We start from the raw sequence: 16,147 nt of genomic DNA on the forward strand, positions 1-16,147 counted from the left end.
TTACTGTATATATATTGTATATATTGTATATAGTGGGGTTTGGGACATAGCGTTAGGTTGGGAGGGGGGTGATGGTGGTGGGACTTATGAACTGACCTGGGCACTGGTCTGGACTACTTAACGCAAACTTTGGACGTTAGACCAGTGTCTGGGGGGAAGGGGAGGGTGCGGGTGAGGGATTTAGTTTAGTGTAGTGTTATGTGTATTCTGTGTTTGTTATTATATATATTTAAAAAAAAAAAAAAAAAAAAAAAAAAATAATAATAATAAATGGGTGTGGGGTGGTTTGTTATTAGAGGGTGCGGGGTGGGTTTATGTATATTTATGGTCATTTATGTTTATTTGTGGGTGTGGCTTGTGTTTTGTTATTGGTTTGGTTTAGGATGTAATAATCGGTTGGGTGGGGGTTGTGGTATTTGGTGTTTATTCATTTTGGTGTATTGTAAGTTATTATTTTTGCTAGGTATGAATGGGGCTGGACCAGCAGGTAAGATATTGTATATATTTTGTATATATTGTATATTATGTTTGGTTTGTGTTATGTTTTTTACTTTTATATAAAATAAAAGATCTACAGGATGTAACTCAGGATCAGTACAGGATAAGTAATGTCATGTATGTACACAGTGACTGCACCAGCAGCAGAATAGTGAGTGCAGCTCTGGGGTATAATACAGGATGTAACTCAGGATCAGTACAGGATAAGTAATGTCATGTATGTACACAGTGACTGCACCAGCAGCAGAATAGTGAGTGCAGCTCTGGGGTATAATACAGGATGTAACTCAGGGTCAGTACAGGATAAGTAATGTCATGTATGTACACAGTGACTGCACCAGCAGCAGAATAGTGAGTGCAGCTCTGGGGTATTATACAGCAGAATAGTGAGTGCAGCTCTGGAGCTTAATATAGCAGAATAGGGGTGATTGAGAGGGCAGGTTCCATGGAGATCAGATTCCAAAAGCTCAGAGGTGAAAGGGCGCGAGTGGATTAGTCTGGGGGCCGCTGTGCGGAGTCTGCGCAGTACTCACCTCCTGCCACTGGGGGCCGCTGTGCGGAGTCTGCGCAGTACTCACCTCCTGCCACTGGGGGCCGCTGTGCGGAGTCTGCGCAGTACTCACCTCCCGCCACTGGTGGCCGCTGTGCGGTCTGCTCGGGTCTCTTCGTCTCTATGGCGTTGGTTGTCCTGGCTACCAGGAGCCGAGATGTTGGGGCGCAGACATCGCGGGGTTAGGGACACTGGAGACTCATAACAGTGAGTGATACCGGCGGGTGTACACCCGGGGGAAGGCGGAGCAACATGTGCACGGGGAGCTGCTCCTGAGGACCTGGCTGTGACCCCACTATGCTCCTCTGCAGGGGGAGCTGTGACCCCGCTATCCTCTTCTGCAGGGGGAGCTGTGACCCCGCTATCCTCCTCTGCAGGGCGAGCTGTGACCCCGCTATCCTCCTCTGCAGGGCGAGCTGTGACCCCGCTATCCTCCTCTGCAGGGGGAGCTGTGACCCCGCTATCCTCCTCTGCAGGGGGAGCTGTGACCCCGCTATCCTCCTCTGCAGGGGGAGCTGTGACCCCGCTATCCTCCTCTGCAGGGGGAGCTGTGACCCCGCTATCCTCCTCTGCAGGGGGAGCTGTGACCCCGCTATCCTCCTCTGCACGGGGAGCTGTGACCCCGCTATCCTCCTCTGCAGGGGGAGCTGTGACCCCGCTATCCTCCTCTGCACGGGGAGCTTTGACCCCGCTATCCTCCTCTGCAGGGGGAGCTGTGACCCCGCTATCCTCCTCTGCAGGGCGAGCTGTGACCCCGCTATCCTCCTCTGCAGGGCGAGCTGTGACCCCGCTATCCTCCTCTGCAGGGGGAGCTGTGACCCCGCTATCCTCCTCTGCAGGGGGAGCTGTGACCCCGCTATCCTCCTCTGCAGGGGGAGCTGTGACCCCGCTATCCTCCTCTGCACGGGGAGCTGTGACCCCGCTATCCTCCTCTGCAGGGGGAGCTGTGACCCCGCTATCCTCCTCTGCACGGGGAGCTTTGACCCCGCTATCCTCCTCTGCAGGGGGAGCTGTGACCCCGCTATCCTCCTCTGCAGGGGGAGCTGTGACCCCGCTATCCTCCTCTGCAGGGGGAGCTGTGACCCCGCTATCCTCCTCTGCAGGGGGAACTGTGACCCCGCTATCCTCCTCTGCAGGGGGAGCTGTGACCCCGCTATCCTCCTCTGCAGGGGGAGCTGTGACCCCGCTATCCTCCTCTGCAGGGGGAGCTGTGACCCCGCTATCCTCCTCTGCAGGGGGAGCTGTGACCCCGCTATCCTCCTCTGCAGGGGGAGCTGTGACCCCGCTATCCTCCTCTGCAGGGGGAGCTTTGACCCCGCTATCCTCCTCTGCAGGGGGAGCTGTGACCCCGCTATCCTCCTCTGCAGGGGGAACTGTGACCCCGCTATCCTCCTCTGCAGGGGGAGCTGTGACCCCGCTATCCTCCTCTGCAGGGGGAGCTGTGACCCCGCTATCCTCCTCTGCAGGGGGAGCTGTGACCCCGCTATCCTCCTCTGCAGGGGGAGCTGTGACCCCGCTATCCTCCTCTGCAGGGGGAGCTGTGACCCCGCTATCCTCCTCTGCAGGGGGAGCTGTGACCCCGCTATCCTCCTCTGCAGGGCGAGCTGTGACCCCGCTATCCTCCTCTGCAGGGGGAGCTGTGACCCCGCTATCCTCCTCTGCAGGGGGAGCTGTGACCCCGCTATCCTCCTCTGCAGGGCGAGCTGTGACCCCGCTATCCTCCTCTGCAGGGCGAGCTGTGACCCCGCTATCCTCCTCTGCAGGGCGAGCTGTGACCCCGCTATCCTCCTCTGCAGGGCGAGCTGTGACCCCGCTATCCTCCTCTGCAGGGCGAGCTGTGACCCCGCTATCCTCCTCTGCAGGGCGAGCTGTGACCCCGCTATCCTCCTCTGCACGGGGAGCTGTGACCCCGCTATCCTCCTCTGCACGGGGAGCTGTGACCCCGCTATCCTCCTCTGCACGGGGAGCTGTGACCCCGCTATCCTCCTCTGCAGGGGGAGCTGTGACCCCGCTATCGTCCTCTGCAGGGCGAGCTGTGACCCCGCTATCGTCCTCTGTAGGGGGAGCTGTGACCCCGCTATCCTCCTCTGCACGGGGAGCTGTGACCCCGCTATCCTCCTCTGCACGGGGAGCTGTGACCCCGCTATCCTCCTCTGCACGGGGAGCTGTGACCCCGCTATCCTCCTCTGCACGGGGAGCTGTGACCCCGCTATCCTCCTCTGCACGGGGAGCTGTGACCCCGCTATCCTCCTCTGCACGGGGAGCTGTGACCCCGCTATCCTCCTCTGCACGGGGAGCTGTGACCCCGCTATCCTCCTCTGCACGGGGAGCTGTGACCCCGCTATCCTCCTCTGCACGGGGAGCTGTGACCCCGCTATCCTCCTCTGCACGGGGAGCTGTGACCCCGCTATCCTCCTCTGCACGGGGAGCTGTGACCCCGCTATCCTCCTCTGCACGGGGAGCTGTGACCCCGCTATCCTCCTCTGCACGGGGAGCTGTGACCCCGCTATCCTCCTCTGCACGGGGAGCTGTGACCCCGCTATCCTCCTCTGCACGGGGAGCTGTGACCCCGCTATCCTCCTCTGCACGGGGAGCTGTGACCCCGCTATCCTCCTCTGCACGGGGAGCTGTGACCCCGCTATCCTCCTCTGCACGGGGAGCTGTGACCCCGCTATCCTCCTCTGCACGGGGAGCTGTGACCCCGCTATCCTCCTCTGCACGGGGAGCTGTGACCCCGCTATCCTCCTCTGCACGGGGAGCTGTGACCCCGCTATCCTCCTCTGCACGGGGAGCTGTGACCCCGCTATCCTCCTCTGCAGGGGGAGCTGTGACCCCGCTATCCTCCTCTGCAGGGGGAGCTGTGACCCCGCTATCCTCCTCTGCAGGGGGAGCTGTGACCCCGCTATCCTCCTCTGCAGGGGGAGCTGTGACCCCGCTATCCTCCTCTGCAGGGGGAGCTGTGACCCCGCTATCCTCCTCTGCACGGGGAGCTGTGACCCCGCTATCCTCCTCTGCAGGGGGAGCTGTGACCCCGCTATCCTCCTCTGCAGGGGGAGCTGTGACCCCGCTATCCTCCTCTGCACGGGGAGCTGTGACCCCGCTATCCTCCTCTGCACGGGGAGCTGTGACCCCGCTATCCTCCTCTGCACGGGGAGCTGTGACCCCGCTATCCTCCTCTGCAGGGGGAGCTGTGACCCCGCTATCCTCCTCTGCAGGGGGAGCTGTGACCCCGCTATCCTCCTCTGCACGGGGAGCTGTGACCCCGCTATCCTCCTCTGCAGGGGGAGCTGTGACCCCGCTATCCTCCTCTGCAGGGGGAGCTGTGACCCCGCTATCCTCCTCTGCAGGGGGAGCTGTGACCCCGCTATCCTCCTCTGCAGGAGGAGCTGTGACCCCGCTATCCTCCTCTGCAGGGGGAGCTGTGACCCCGCTATCCTCCTCTGCAGGGGGAGCTGTGACCCCGCTATCCTCCTCTGCAGGGGGAGCTGTGACCCCGCTATCCTCCTCTGCAGGGGGAGCTGTGACCCCGCTATCCTCCTCTGCAGGGCGAGCTGTGACCCCGCTATCCTCCTCTGCAGGGGGAGCTTTGACCCCGCTATCCTCCTCTGCAGGGGGAGCTGTGACCCCGCTATCCTCCTCTGCAGGGCGAGCTGTGACCCCGCTATCCTCCTCTGCAGGGGGAGCTGTGACCCCGCTATCCTCCTCTGCAGGGGGAGCTGTGACCCCGCTATCCTCCTCTGTAGGGGGAGCTGTGACCCCGCTATCCTCCTCTGCAGGGGGAGCTGTGACCCCGCTATCCTCCTCTGCAGGGGTCACTGATAGCTTCCTGATTCCTCCTGCTCTTTGATGTTGGGGTGCAAAGTGGTGTTAGGGGAGGCTGATTTCCTACAATGGTCCTGCTACTCGCTGAGCTTCTGGTGCTTTGTGTCGTCAGAGTTTCCCCGGAGTTCTTGTATCTATAGGAACGGCTGCGGAGCAGGGACGAGACTCATCTCATGTCTCTCCTTACAGATCCTGCTCCATGAAGTAACAAGTGACCCCCAGCGATGGCTCCCTCCTGCGTGGGGCCCTAACCTGGACTACCATGCCCATCAGGATGGAACGACAGGACTCGCGCTCTTCTCAGCTCTCAGGAAGCGTCAATGTGGAAGGCAACGGGATGACGATGATGGGCGCCGCTGACATAACAGACAGGGACTGGAGAGAGAAGCAGGGGGGCGGCAGTGCCCCCCATAGTGCTCCTGGCCAGACCCCCCAGCGTGTGACACCCAGGCCCCCCCGGGTGCGGAGACTGGAGAGAGCCTTCTCCCTGGATGAGCACAGCTGGCGCAGGAATCTTAGGGGGAAGCAGGGGAGCCTGGCAGACCCCAATGAGAGCGGCTCATCCACGGGGTCCCTACAGGAGGCCACGGAGGACCCGCAGCCGGCCATGGTGTCTCGCTTTCCACAGATCAGTCACCTCTCTAATAGCCACACAGCTTGCCTGACGCACACAAAGCCCCCGCAGCTGCTCCCCCAGGTAGAGACCCTGAGGACGACTAATGGGATGGAGGCGGATTACAGGGATTATACGCAGCAGCTCCTCCACCACAGCAGCCACAGCCTGAACCGTGCAGCGTGTGACTCCATGAGAAGCACCTACAGCCTGCTCACCCCCCTCCGCTCCAAGGATGTCCGCAGCAGGTGAGGGACGCACGTGAGCAGGCGCAGGTGTATGGGAATAGGGTCCTCTATCCCCCCTTATGTCTTCTCAGGAGTTACTTGGAGGGGAGCCTCCTGGCCAGCGGGGCGCTGCTCGGAGCCGAGGAGTTGGATCGCTATTTCCCGGAGAGGCTGCTGAGAGTCTTCATTGCCACCTGGAACATGCAGGGAAGGAAGGTGAGACTGGTGCCGCCAGGGACTGCGCTGCCACGCTGTGCTCTATATTTACCCGCTCTGAGCTGGGGACTCTATAAATACCTTCTTTCCGGTGCAGATGACTCTGCCCTCCCCGGGGTGCCCGGCCCAGGGAGCACACAGCAGGACTTCTTAAAGGGGTTGTCCACCGTTTATTATTTCTTATATAATAGCTGAAGGTCCCTGGCAGTTGGACCCCCATTCCCAGCCCCTGTAAATAGGACGGGTTGAGCGCTGGCGGGGGGTCAGGACGTGCGCAGACAGGTTTTGTAATGTGGTTAATGGCAGAGAGAGATATTTATAGGTTGAGATGTGGATTATTTAACACATTACAGGTAAAAGCCCTGTGGGACGTTAACTCCCTGTACCAACCAGCTGTGCGCCACACATGTATGGACCCCCTATGGCACACCTGCTAGATGTATGGGACCCCCTATGGCACACCTGCTAGATGTATGGGACCCCCTATGGCACACCTGCTAGATGTATGGACCCCCTATGACACACCTGCTAGATGGATGGACCCCCTATGGCACAACTGCTAGATGTATGGACCCCCTATGGCACACTTGCTAGATGTATGGGACCCCCTATGACACACCTGCTAGATGTATGGCCCCCCTATGGCACACCTGCTAGATGTATGGCCCCCCTATGGCACACCTGGTAGATGTATGGACCCCCTATGACACACCTGCTAGATGTATGGCCCCCCTATGGCACATCTGCTAGATGTATGGCCCCCTATGACACACCTGCTAGATGTATGGACCCCCTATGACACACCTGCTAGATGTATGGACCCCCTATGACACACCTGCTAGATGTATGGACCCCCTATGACACACCTGCTAGATGTATGGCCCCCCTATGACACACCTGCTAGATGTATGGACCCCCTATGACACACCTGCTAGATGTATGGCCCCCCTATGGCACATCTGCTAGATGTATGGCCCCCCTATGGCACACCTGCTAGATGTATGGACCCCCTATGGCACACCTGCTAGATGTATGGACCCCCTATGGCACACCTGCTAGATGTATGGACCCCCTATGGCACACCTGCTAGATGTATGGACCCCCTATGACACACCTGCTAGATGTATGGACCCCCTATGGCACACCTGCTAGATGTATGGACCCCCTGTGGCACCTGCTTGATGTATGGGACCCCCTATGGTACACCTGCTAGATGTATGTGCTGTGCTGTGGTATTATGATGGAGATGATAATGTAACGCCCCCTCTGCTGTGTGCAGGAGCTCCCCGGGAGCCTGGACGACTTCCTGCTGCCTTCAGACGATGATTTTGCACAGGACATGTATGTGATCGGGGTCCAGGAGGGAAGCCCAGACAGGTGAGGATCCAGACTCTTCTAATCATACCGCAATATACTGGCTATACTATCTCTATACACTGTGCTATACTACCTCTATACACAGGCTATACTACCTCTATGCACAGGCTATACTACCTCTATACACTGGCTATACTACCTCTATACACAGGCTATACTACCTCTATACACTGGCTATACTACCTCTATACACAGGCTATACTACCTCTATACACTGACTATACTACCTCTATACACTGACTATACTACCTCTATACACTGACTATACTACCTCTATACACTGACTATACTGCCTCTATACACTGACTATACTACCTCTATACACTGACTATACTACCGCTATACACTGTGCTATACTACCTCTATACACTGACTATACTACCTCTATACACTGACTATACTACCGCTATACACAGGCTATACTATCTCTATACACTGTGCTGTACTACCTCTATACACAGGCTATACTACCTCTATACACAGGCTATACTACCTCTATACACTGGCTATACTACCTCTATACACTGGCTATACTACCTCTATACACAGGCTATACTACCTCTATACACTGGCTATACTACCGCTATACACAGGCTATACTACCTCTATACACTGGCTATACTACCTCTATACACTGGCTATACTACCTCTATACACTGGCTATACTACCTCTATACACAGGCTATACTACCTCTATACACAGGCTATACTACCTCTATACACAGGCTATACTACCTCTATACACAGGCTATACTACCTCTATACACAGGCTATACTACCTCTATACACAGGCTATACTACCTCTATACACAGGCTATACTACCTCTATACACAGGCTATACTACCTCTATACACAGGCTATACTACCTCTATACACAGGCTATACTACCTCTATACACAGGCTATACTACCGCTATACACTGTGCTATACTACCGCTATACACTGTGCTATACTACCGCTATACACTGTGCTATACTACCGCTATACACTGTGCTGTACTACCGCTATACACTGGCTATACTACCTCTATACACTGGCTATACTACCGCTATACACTGACTATACTACCGCTATACACTGTGCTGTACTACCGCTATACACTGTGCTGTACTACCGCTATACACAGGCTATACTACCGCTATACACTGTGCTATACTACCTCTATACACTGACTATACTACCTCTATACACTGACTATACTGCCTCTATACACTGACTATACTACCTCTATACACTGTGCTATACTACCTCTATACACTGACTATACTACCTCTATACACTGACTATACTACCTCTATACACTGGCTATACTACCTCTATACACAGGCTATACTACCTCTATACACTGGCTATACTACCTCTATACACAGGCTATACTACCTCTATACACTGGCTATACTACCTCTATACACTGGCTATACTACCTCTATACACTGGCTATACTACCTCTATACACAGGCTATACTACCTCTATACACTGACTATACTACCGCTATACACTGTGCTATACTACCGCTATACACTGTGCTGTACTACCGCTATACACTGTGCTGTACTACCTCTATACACAGGCTATACTACCTCTATACACTGGCTATACTACCGCTATACACTGACTATACTACCGCTATACACTGTGCTATACTACCGCTATACACTGTGCTGTACTACCGCTATACACTGTGCTGTACTACCGCTATACACTGTGCTGTACTACCGCTATACACTGTGCTGTACTACCGCTATACACTGTGCTGTACTACCGCTATACACTGTGCTGTACTACCGCTATACACTGTGCTGTACTACCGCTATACACTGTGCTGTACTACCGCTATACACTGTGCTGTACTACCGCTATACACTGTGCTGTACTACCGCTATACACTGTGCTGTACTACCGCTATACACTGTGCTGTACTACCGCTATACACTGTGCTGTACTACCGCTATACACAGGCTATACTACCTCTATACACTGTGCTATACTACCTCTATACACTGACTATACTACCTCTATACACTGACTATACTACCTCTATACACTGACTATACTACCGCTATACACTGTGCTATACTACCTCTATACACTGTGCTATACTACCTCTATACACTGACTATACTACCTCTATACACTGACTATACTACCTCTATACACTGACTATACTACCGCTATACACTGACTATACTACCGCTATACACTGTGCTGTACTACCGCTATACACTGTGCTGTACTACCGCTATACACAGGCTATACTACCGCTATACACTGTGCTATACTACCTCTATACACTGACTATACTACCTCTATACACTGACTATACTGCCTCTATACACTGACTATACTACCTCTATACACTGTGCTATACTACCTCTATACACTGACTATACTACCTCTATACACTGACTATACTACCTCTATACACTGACTATACTACCGCTATACACTGACTATACTACCGCTATACACTGTGCTGTACTACCGCTATACACTGTGCTGTACTACCGCTATACACAGGCTATACTACCGCTATACACTGTGCTATACTACCTCTATACACTGACTATACTGCCTCTATACACTGACTATACTGCCTCTATACACTGACTATACTACCGCTATACACTGACTATACTACCGCTATACACTGACTATACTACCTCTATACACTGACTATACTACCGCTATACACTGACTATACTACCGCTATACACTGACTATACTACCGCTATACACTGTGCTGTACTACCGCTATACACTGTGCTGTACTACCGCTATACACTGGCTATACTACCTCTATACACTGACTATACTACCTCTATACACTGACTATACTACCTCTATACACTGACTATACTACCTCTATACACTGACTATACTACCTCTATACACTGACTATACTACCTCTATACACTGTGCTATACTACCTCTATACACTGACTATACTACCTCTATACACTGTGCTATACTACCTCTATACACTGGCTATACTACCGCTATACACTGTGCTGTACTACCGCTATACACTGTGCTGTACTACCGCTATACACTGTGCTGTACTGCCGCTATACACAGGCTATACTACCGCTATACACAGGCTATACTACCGCTATATACTGCCGCTCTGCACGGGCTCCTTGTGATGTGTTGTATCCACAGGCGGGAGTGGGAGCTCCGCCTCCAGGAGACCCTGGGACCCCACTATGTGCTGCTCCACTCCAGCGCTCATGGCGTCCTCTACCTCTCCGTCTTCATCCGCCGCGACCTCATCTGGTTTTGCTCAGGTGAGTCCCCAATGATGAGCTTCTTGTCGGCCGGTTTGGGGGACCCCCTGCCCTCGCTCCGCTCTGTGTCCTCGGGGGACCCCCTGCCCTCGCTCCGCTCTGTGTCCTCGGGGGACCCCCTGCCCTCGCTCCGCTCTGTGTCCTCGGGGGGACCCCCTGCCCTCGCTCCGCTCTGTGTCCTCGGGGGGACCCCCTGCCCTCGCTCCGCTCTGTGTCCTCGGGGGGACCCCCTGCCCTCGCTCCGCTCTGTGTCCTCGGGGGACCCCCTGCCCTCGCTCCGCTCTGTGTCCTCGGGGGACCCCCTGCCCTCGCTCCGCTCTGTGTCCTCGGGGGACCCCCTGCCCTCGCTCCGCTCTGTGTCCTCGGGGGACCCCCTGCCCTCGCTCCGCTCTGTGTCCTCGGGGGACCCCCTGCCCTCGCTCCGCTCTGTGTCCTCGGGGGACCCCCTGCCCTCGCTCCGCTCTGTGTCCTCGGGGGACCCCCTGCCCTCGCTCCGCTCTGTGTCCTCGGGGGGACCCCCTGCCCTCGCTCCGCTCTGTGTCCTCGGGGGACCCCCTGCCCTCGCTCCGCTCTGTGTCCTCGGGGGACCCCCTGCCCTCGCTCCGCTCTGTGTCCTCGGGGGACCCCCTGCCCTCGCTCCGCTCTGTGTCCTCGGGGGGGACCCCCTGCCCTCGCTTCGCTCTGTGTCCTCGGGGGGGACCCCCTGCCCTCGCTTCGCTCTGTGTCCTCGGGGGGACCCCCTGCCCTCGCTTCGCTCTGTGTCCTCGGGGGGACCCCCTGCCCTCGCTCCGCTCGGTGTCCTCGGGGGACCCCCTGCCCTCGCTTCGCTCTGTGTCCTCGGGGGGGACCCCCTGCCCTCGCTTCGCTCTGTGTCCTCGGGGGGGACCCCCTGCCCTCGCTTCGCTCTGTGTCCTCGGGGGGACCCCCTGCCCTCGCTCCGCTCTGTGTCCTCGGGGGGACCCCCTGCCCTCGCTCCGCTCTGTGTCCTCGGGGGGACCCCCTGCCCTCGCTCCGCTCTGTGTCCTCGGGGGGACCCCCTGCCCTCGCTCCGCTCTGTGTCCTCGGGGGGACCCCCTGCCCTCGCTCCGCTCTGTGTCCTCGGGGGACCCCCTGCCCTCGCTCCGCTCTGTGTCCTCGGGGGGACCCCCTGCCCTCGCTCCGCTCTGTGTCCTCGGGGGGACCCCCTGCCCTCGCTCCGCTCTGTGTCCTCGGGGGGACCCCCTGCCCTCGCTCCGCTCTGTGTCCTCGGGGGGACCCCCTGCCCTCGCTCCGCTCTGTGTCCTCGGGGGACCCCCTCACGCTGCTCTGTGTCTTTCCTTCTGCAGAGGTGGAGTTCGCCACCGTTACCACCCGCATCGTGTCTCAGATCAAGACCAAAGGGGCGCTCGGTGTGGCCTTCACTTTTTCGGGACCTCCTTCCTCTTCATCACGTCTCATTTCACATGTAAGATTCTCCGCGTTATCCCAGGAGCTATCCTGCGGGTCCCTACCTCTGCTTACTGTCAGTGACTGTACTCCACGTCCATGTGTCCTGATCCTGGTGTTTCTCTTGGCAGCTGGAGATGGGAAAGTTACAGAGAGGATTCTGGACTACAAGAAAATTGTGGAGGGATTGGCTCTACCCCGAAATATTCCTGACACCAACCCGTACCGCTCCAGCACCGGTGAGTGTGCATGCATGACAATCCAGCAAAACTGCATGTGTCTCCAGCCTTAAAGGGATCCTCTCCTGGGGAGTCACATGTAATACATTTCTTCTATTGCATGTGTAACGATAATTTCCCATAAATGTAGTCATGTTGACCCTAAGAATTGAGATGCTGTCCTTGGATGCGACCACTCCAGCACATGCGCTATTGAGGTGCCTGACCACCTGGATCCAATGTTCTGTACCCCAGGACAGAAATTCCCTGACATTTCATAGTGGAAATCTATTTGTTTCTATGTGTTATCATTGCTTAAGTGGGGGTCATATCCAAGGACAATTGTTTTAATGACGTCTGTGAAGGAAAATGTGACATTTCGGACCCCTGAAGGATTTGGCAAGGTCACTTAGTTATCCTTTTTAGACACTCCCAGAACGCACGGGTTCTAAGAGGCGCAGAATCACAGCCCTGAATTGCTAGAAGACCCCTTTAACCAGCCTCAGTGAAACAGAACCTTCAACCCAAATAAGTTCTCCTTATCATCCAGTTCTCCTTTACTATAAGCCCGGTCCATAACGGATCATATATAGTGAGGAACCAATCCGTTAGCAGATATATCCGAGACCCGGACGTGGGATTTCTGGATCGAGGTAATAGAACAACACAGAGCAGACGAGACAATACACTACACACATCAGATATCTATATGGATACATGTGCATGAGAATATTCCTTTAAGGCACAGGAGGGGGTTCCATATCCGCTATTCCTGCACCCCACGCTGTAAGCTCTGCTACATCTGTACCCTAACAAGGTGACCCCTGCCCCCCCCCCCCCCCCCCCCCCCTCTCCTTGCCCTTGCAGTGGACGTGACGAGCCGTTTCGATGAAGTCTTCTGGTTTGGAGATTTTAACTTCCGGCTGAACAAGGATCGTCCAGGGGTGAACTCCCTCCTGCAGCGGAGGCCGGAGCGGGACGTGTCCCACCTGCTGCAGTACGACCAGCTCCGCAAGGAGATGAATGAGGGTAAGGCGGGGGGCTCTCCCTGGCGCGGGGGCTCCGTCCCCCTGTAATCTCATGACCTTCCTCCTCGCAGGCTCCATCTTCAGGGGCTTCCAGGAGGCCGACATTCAGTTTCTTCCCACCTATAAGTTTGACATCGGATGTGACGAGTACGACACCACGGCAAAGCAGAGGACGCCATCCTATACGGTGAGAGGGGGCCACTAGGGGGCGTTATGCCATCTGTAACCATAGTGACAGGACTAATAGCCCCCTCTCTGCAGGATCGGGTGGTCTACAAGAGCCGCAATAAGGGGGACATCCGGGTCCTGAAGTACGCCTCCTGCTCCCTGCTCCGGACTTCGGACCACCGGCCCGTGTTCGGGTTGTTTGAAGTGAGGATCAGACCCGGGAGAGACAAGTAAGTCCTTCAGGAACGCCCTAATGTCTGACGTGATCTGACCCCGCCCACATGACACATAACAGGGGGATAACCTAGATCCCAGGACATGAACCCCTAAAATGTAATGCATCCCCCTGGTGCGTATGTGCTGATACACTGTAACAAACCTCCCAGCGAGCTCCTCTGTCTCCCCTTGTTTCTCCCCTCAGTGTCCCTCTGGCTGCCGGTTTGTTTGATCGTGAGTTGTATCTGCTGGGAATCAAGCGACGGATCTCCCGAGAGCTGCAGAAACGGCAAGCCGCCAAAAACCAGAAAAACAGCAGCGTCTGTACAGTGTCCTGACATCCTGAGAGTGGCCCCCACCAGAGCCCCGGGGCGTAGGATGAGAGGGCGCACTACATGCATTCCTGGCCTACTGCTATCCCACCTCACACCTGGAGAGGGCGCACTACATGCACTCCTGGCCTACTGCTATCCCACCTCACACCTGGAGAGGGCGCACTACATGCACTCCTGGCCTACTGCTATCCCACCGCACGCCTGGAGAGGGCGCACTACATGCACTCCTGGCCTACTGCTATCCCACCTCACACCTGGAGAGGGCGCACTACATGCACTCCTGGCCTACTGCTATCCCACCACACACCTGGAGGGGGCGCTCTACATGCACTCCTGGCCTACTGCTATCCCACCTCACACCTGGAGAGGGCGCACTACATGCACTCCTGGCCTACTGCTATCCCACCACACACCTGGAGAGGGCGCACTACATGCACTCCTGGCCTACTGCTATCCCACCTCACACCTGGAGAGGGCGCACTACATGCACTCCTGGCCTACTGCTATCCCACCACACACCTGGAGAGGGCGCACTACATGCACTCCTGGCCTACTGCTATCCCACCACACACCTGGAGAGGGCGCACTACATGCACTCCTGGCCTACTGCTATCCCACCACACACCTGGAGAGGGCGCACTACATGCACTCCTGGCCTACTGCTATCCCACCTCACACCTGGAGAGGGCGCACTACATGCACTCCTGGCCTACTGCTATCCCACCTCACACCTGGAGAGGGCGCACTACATGCACTCCTGGCCTACTGCTATCCCACCTCACACCTGGAGGGGGCGCTGTACACGTTTCTCACCACACGCCTGGAGGGGGCGCTGTACACGTTTCTCACCACACGCCTGGAGGGGGCGCTGTACACGTTTCTCACCACACGCCTGGAGGGGGCGCTCTGCACGTTTCTCACCACACGCCTGGAGGGGGCGCTCTGCACGTTTCTCACCACACGCCTGGAGGGGGCGCTCTGCACGTTTCTCACCACACGCCTGGAGGGGGCGCTCTACACGTTTCTCACCACACGCCTGGAGGGGGCGCTCTACACGTTTCTCACCACACGCCTGGAGGGGGCGCTCTACACGTTTCTCACCACACGCCTGGAGGGGGCGCTCTACACGTTTCTCACCACACGCCTGGAGGGGGCGCTCTACACGTTTCTCACCACACGCCTGGAGGGGGCGCTCTACACGTTTCTCACCACACGCCTGGAGGGGGCGCTCTACACGTTTCTCACCACACGCCTGGAGGGGGCGCTCTACACGTTTCTCACCACACGCCTGGAGGGGGCGCTCTACACGTTTCTCACCACACGCCTGGAGGGGGCGCTCTACACGTTTCTCACCACACGCCTGGAGGGGGCGCTCTACACGTTTCTCACCACACGCCTGGAGGGGGCGCTCTACACGTTTCTCACCACACGCCTGGAGGGGGCGCTCTACACGTTTCTCACCACACGCCTGGAGGGGGCGCTCTACACGTTTCTTCTGGTCACTCATGTAATTTATGTAAATAAATATTTATCTGCAGCTCCGGATTATTGCCTCTTCCTGCAACATCAACCATCCATAGGATACCAGGGCTGCAGGGACCCCTTCTAGATGGAGAGCAGGGTCCCCTATCATTGTGTGCACCCCCAGACCCCTTCTAGATGGAGAGCAGGGTCCCCTATCATTGTGTGCACCCCCAGACCCCCTCTAGATGGAGAGCAGGGTCCCCTATCATTGTGTGTACCCCCAGACCCCTTCTAGATGGAGAGCAGGGACCCCTATCATTGTGTGCACCCCCAGACCCCTTCTAGATGGAGAGCAGGGACCCCTATCATTGTGTGCACCCCCAGACCCCCTCTAGATGGAGAGCAGGGTCCCCTATCATTGTGTGCACCCCCAGACCCCTTCTAGATGGAGAGCAGGGTCCCCTATCATTGTGTGCACCCCCAGACCCCCTCTAGATGGAGAGCAGGGACCCCTATCATTGTGTGCACCCCCAGACCCCTTCTAGATGGAGAGCAGGGTCCCCTATCATTGTGTGTACCCCCAGACCCCTTCTAGATGGAGAGCAGGGTCCCCTATCATTGTGTGTACCCCCAGACCCCCTCTAGATGGAGAGCAGGGACCCCTATCATTGTGTGCACCCCCAGACCCCTTCTAGATGGAGAGC

The 16,147-nt window shown here is 56.4% G+C and overlaps 1 protein-coding gene across 1 annotated transcript; it reads left to right on the forward strand.

The window, feature by feature from the left end:
* The first annotated feature begins 1,111 nt into the window (after positions 1-1,111).
* INPP5E (inositol polyphosphate-5-phosphatase E) lies at positions 1,112-15,516 on the forward strand. The gene is given in 12 exon segments (XM_072125846.1): positions 1,112-1,255; positions 5,060-5,731; positions 5,803-5,926; positions 7,206-7,303; positions 10,465-10,589; positions 11,915-11,986; positions 11,989-12,033; positions 12,146-12,253; positions 13,100-13,261; positions 13,332-13,447; positions 13,522-13,658; positions 13,850-15,516. Coding segments are annotated over 11 exon segments (1,719 nt in total). The 5' UTR covers positions 1,112-1,255; positions 5,060-5,132; the 3' UTR covers positions 13,983-15,516.
* Positions 15,517-16,147: the final 631 nt, after the last annotated feature.

Source organism: Engystomops pustulosus, chromosome 9 (genome assembly GCF_040894005.1).
Source record: "Engystomops pustulosus chromosome 9, aEngPut4.maternal, whole genome shotgun sequence".
In the NCBI taxonomy this organism is placed as follows: Eukaryota; Metazoa; Chordata; class Amphibia; order Anura; family Leptodactylidae; genus Engystomops; species Engystomops pustulosus.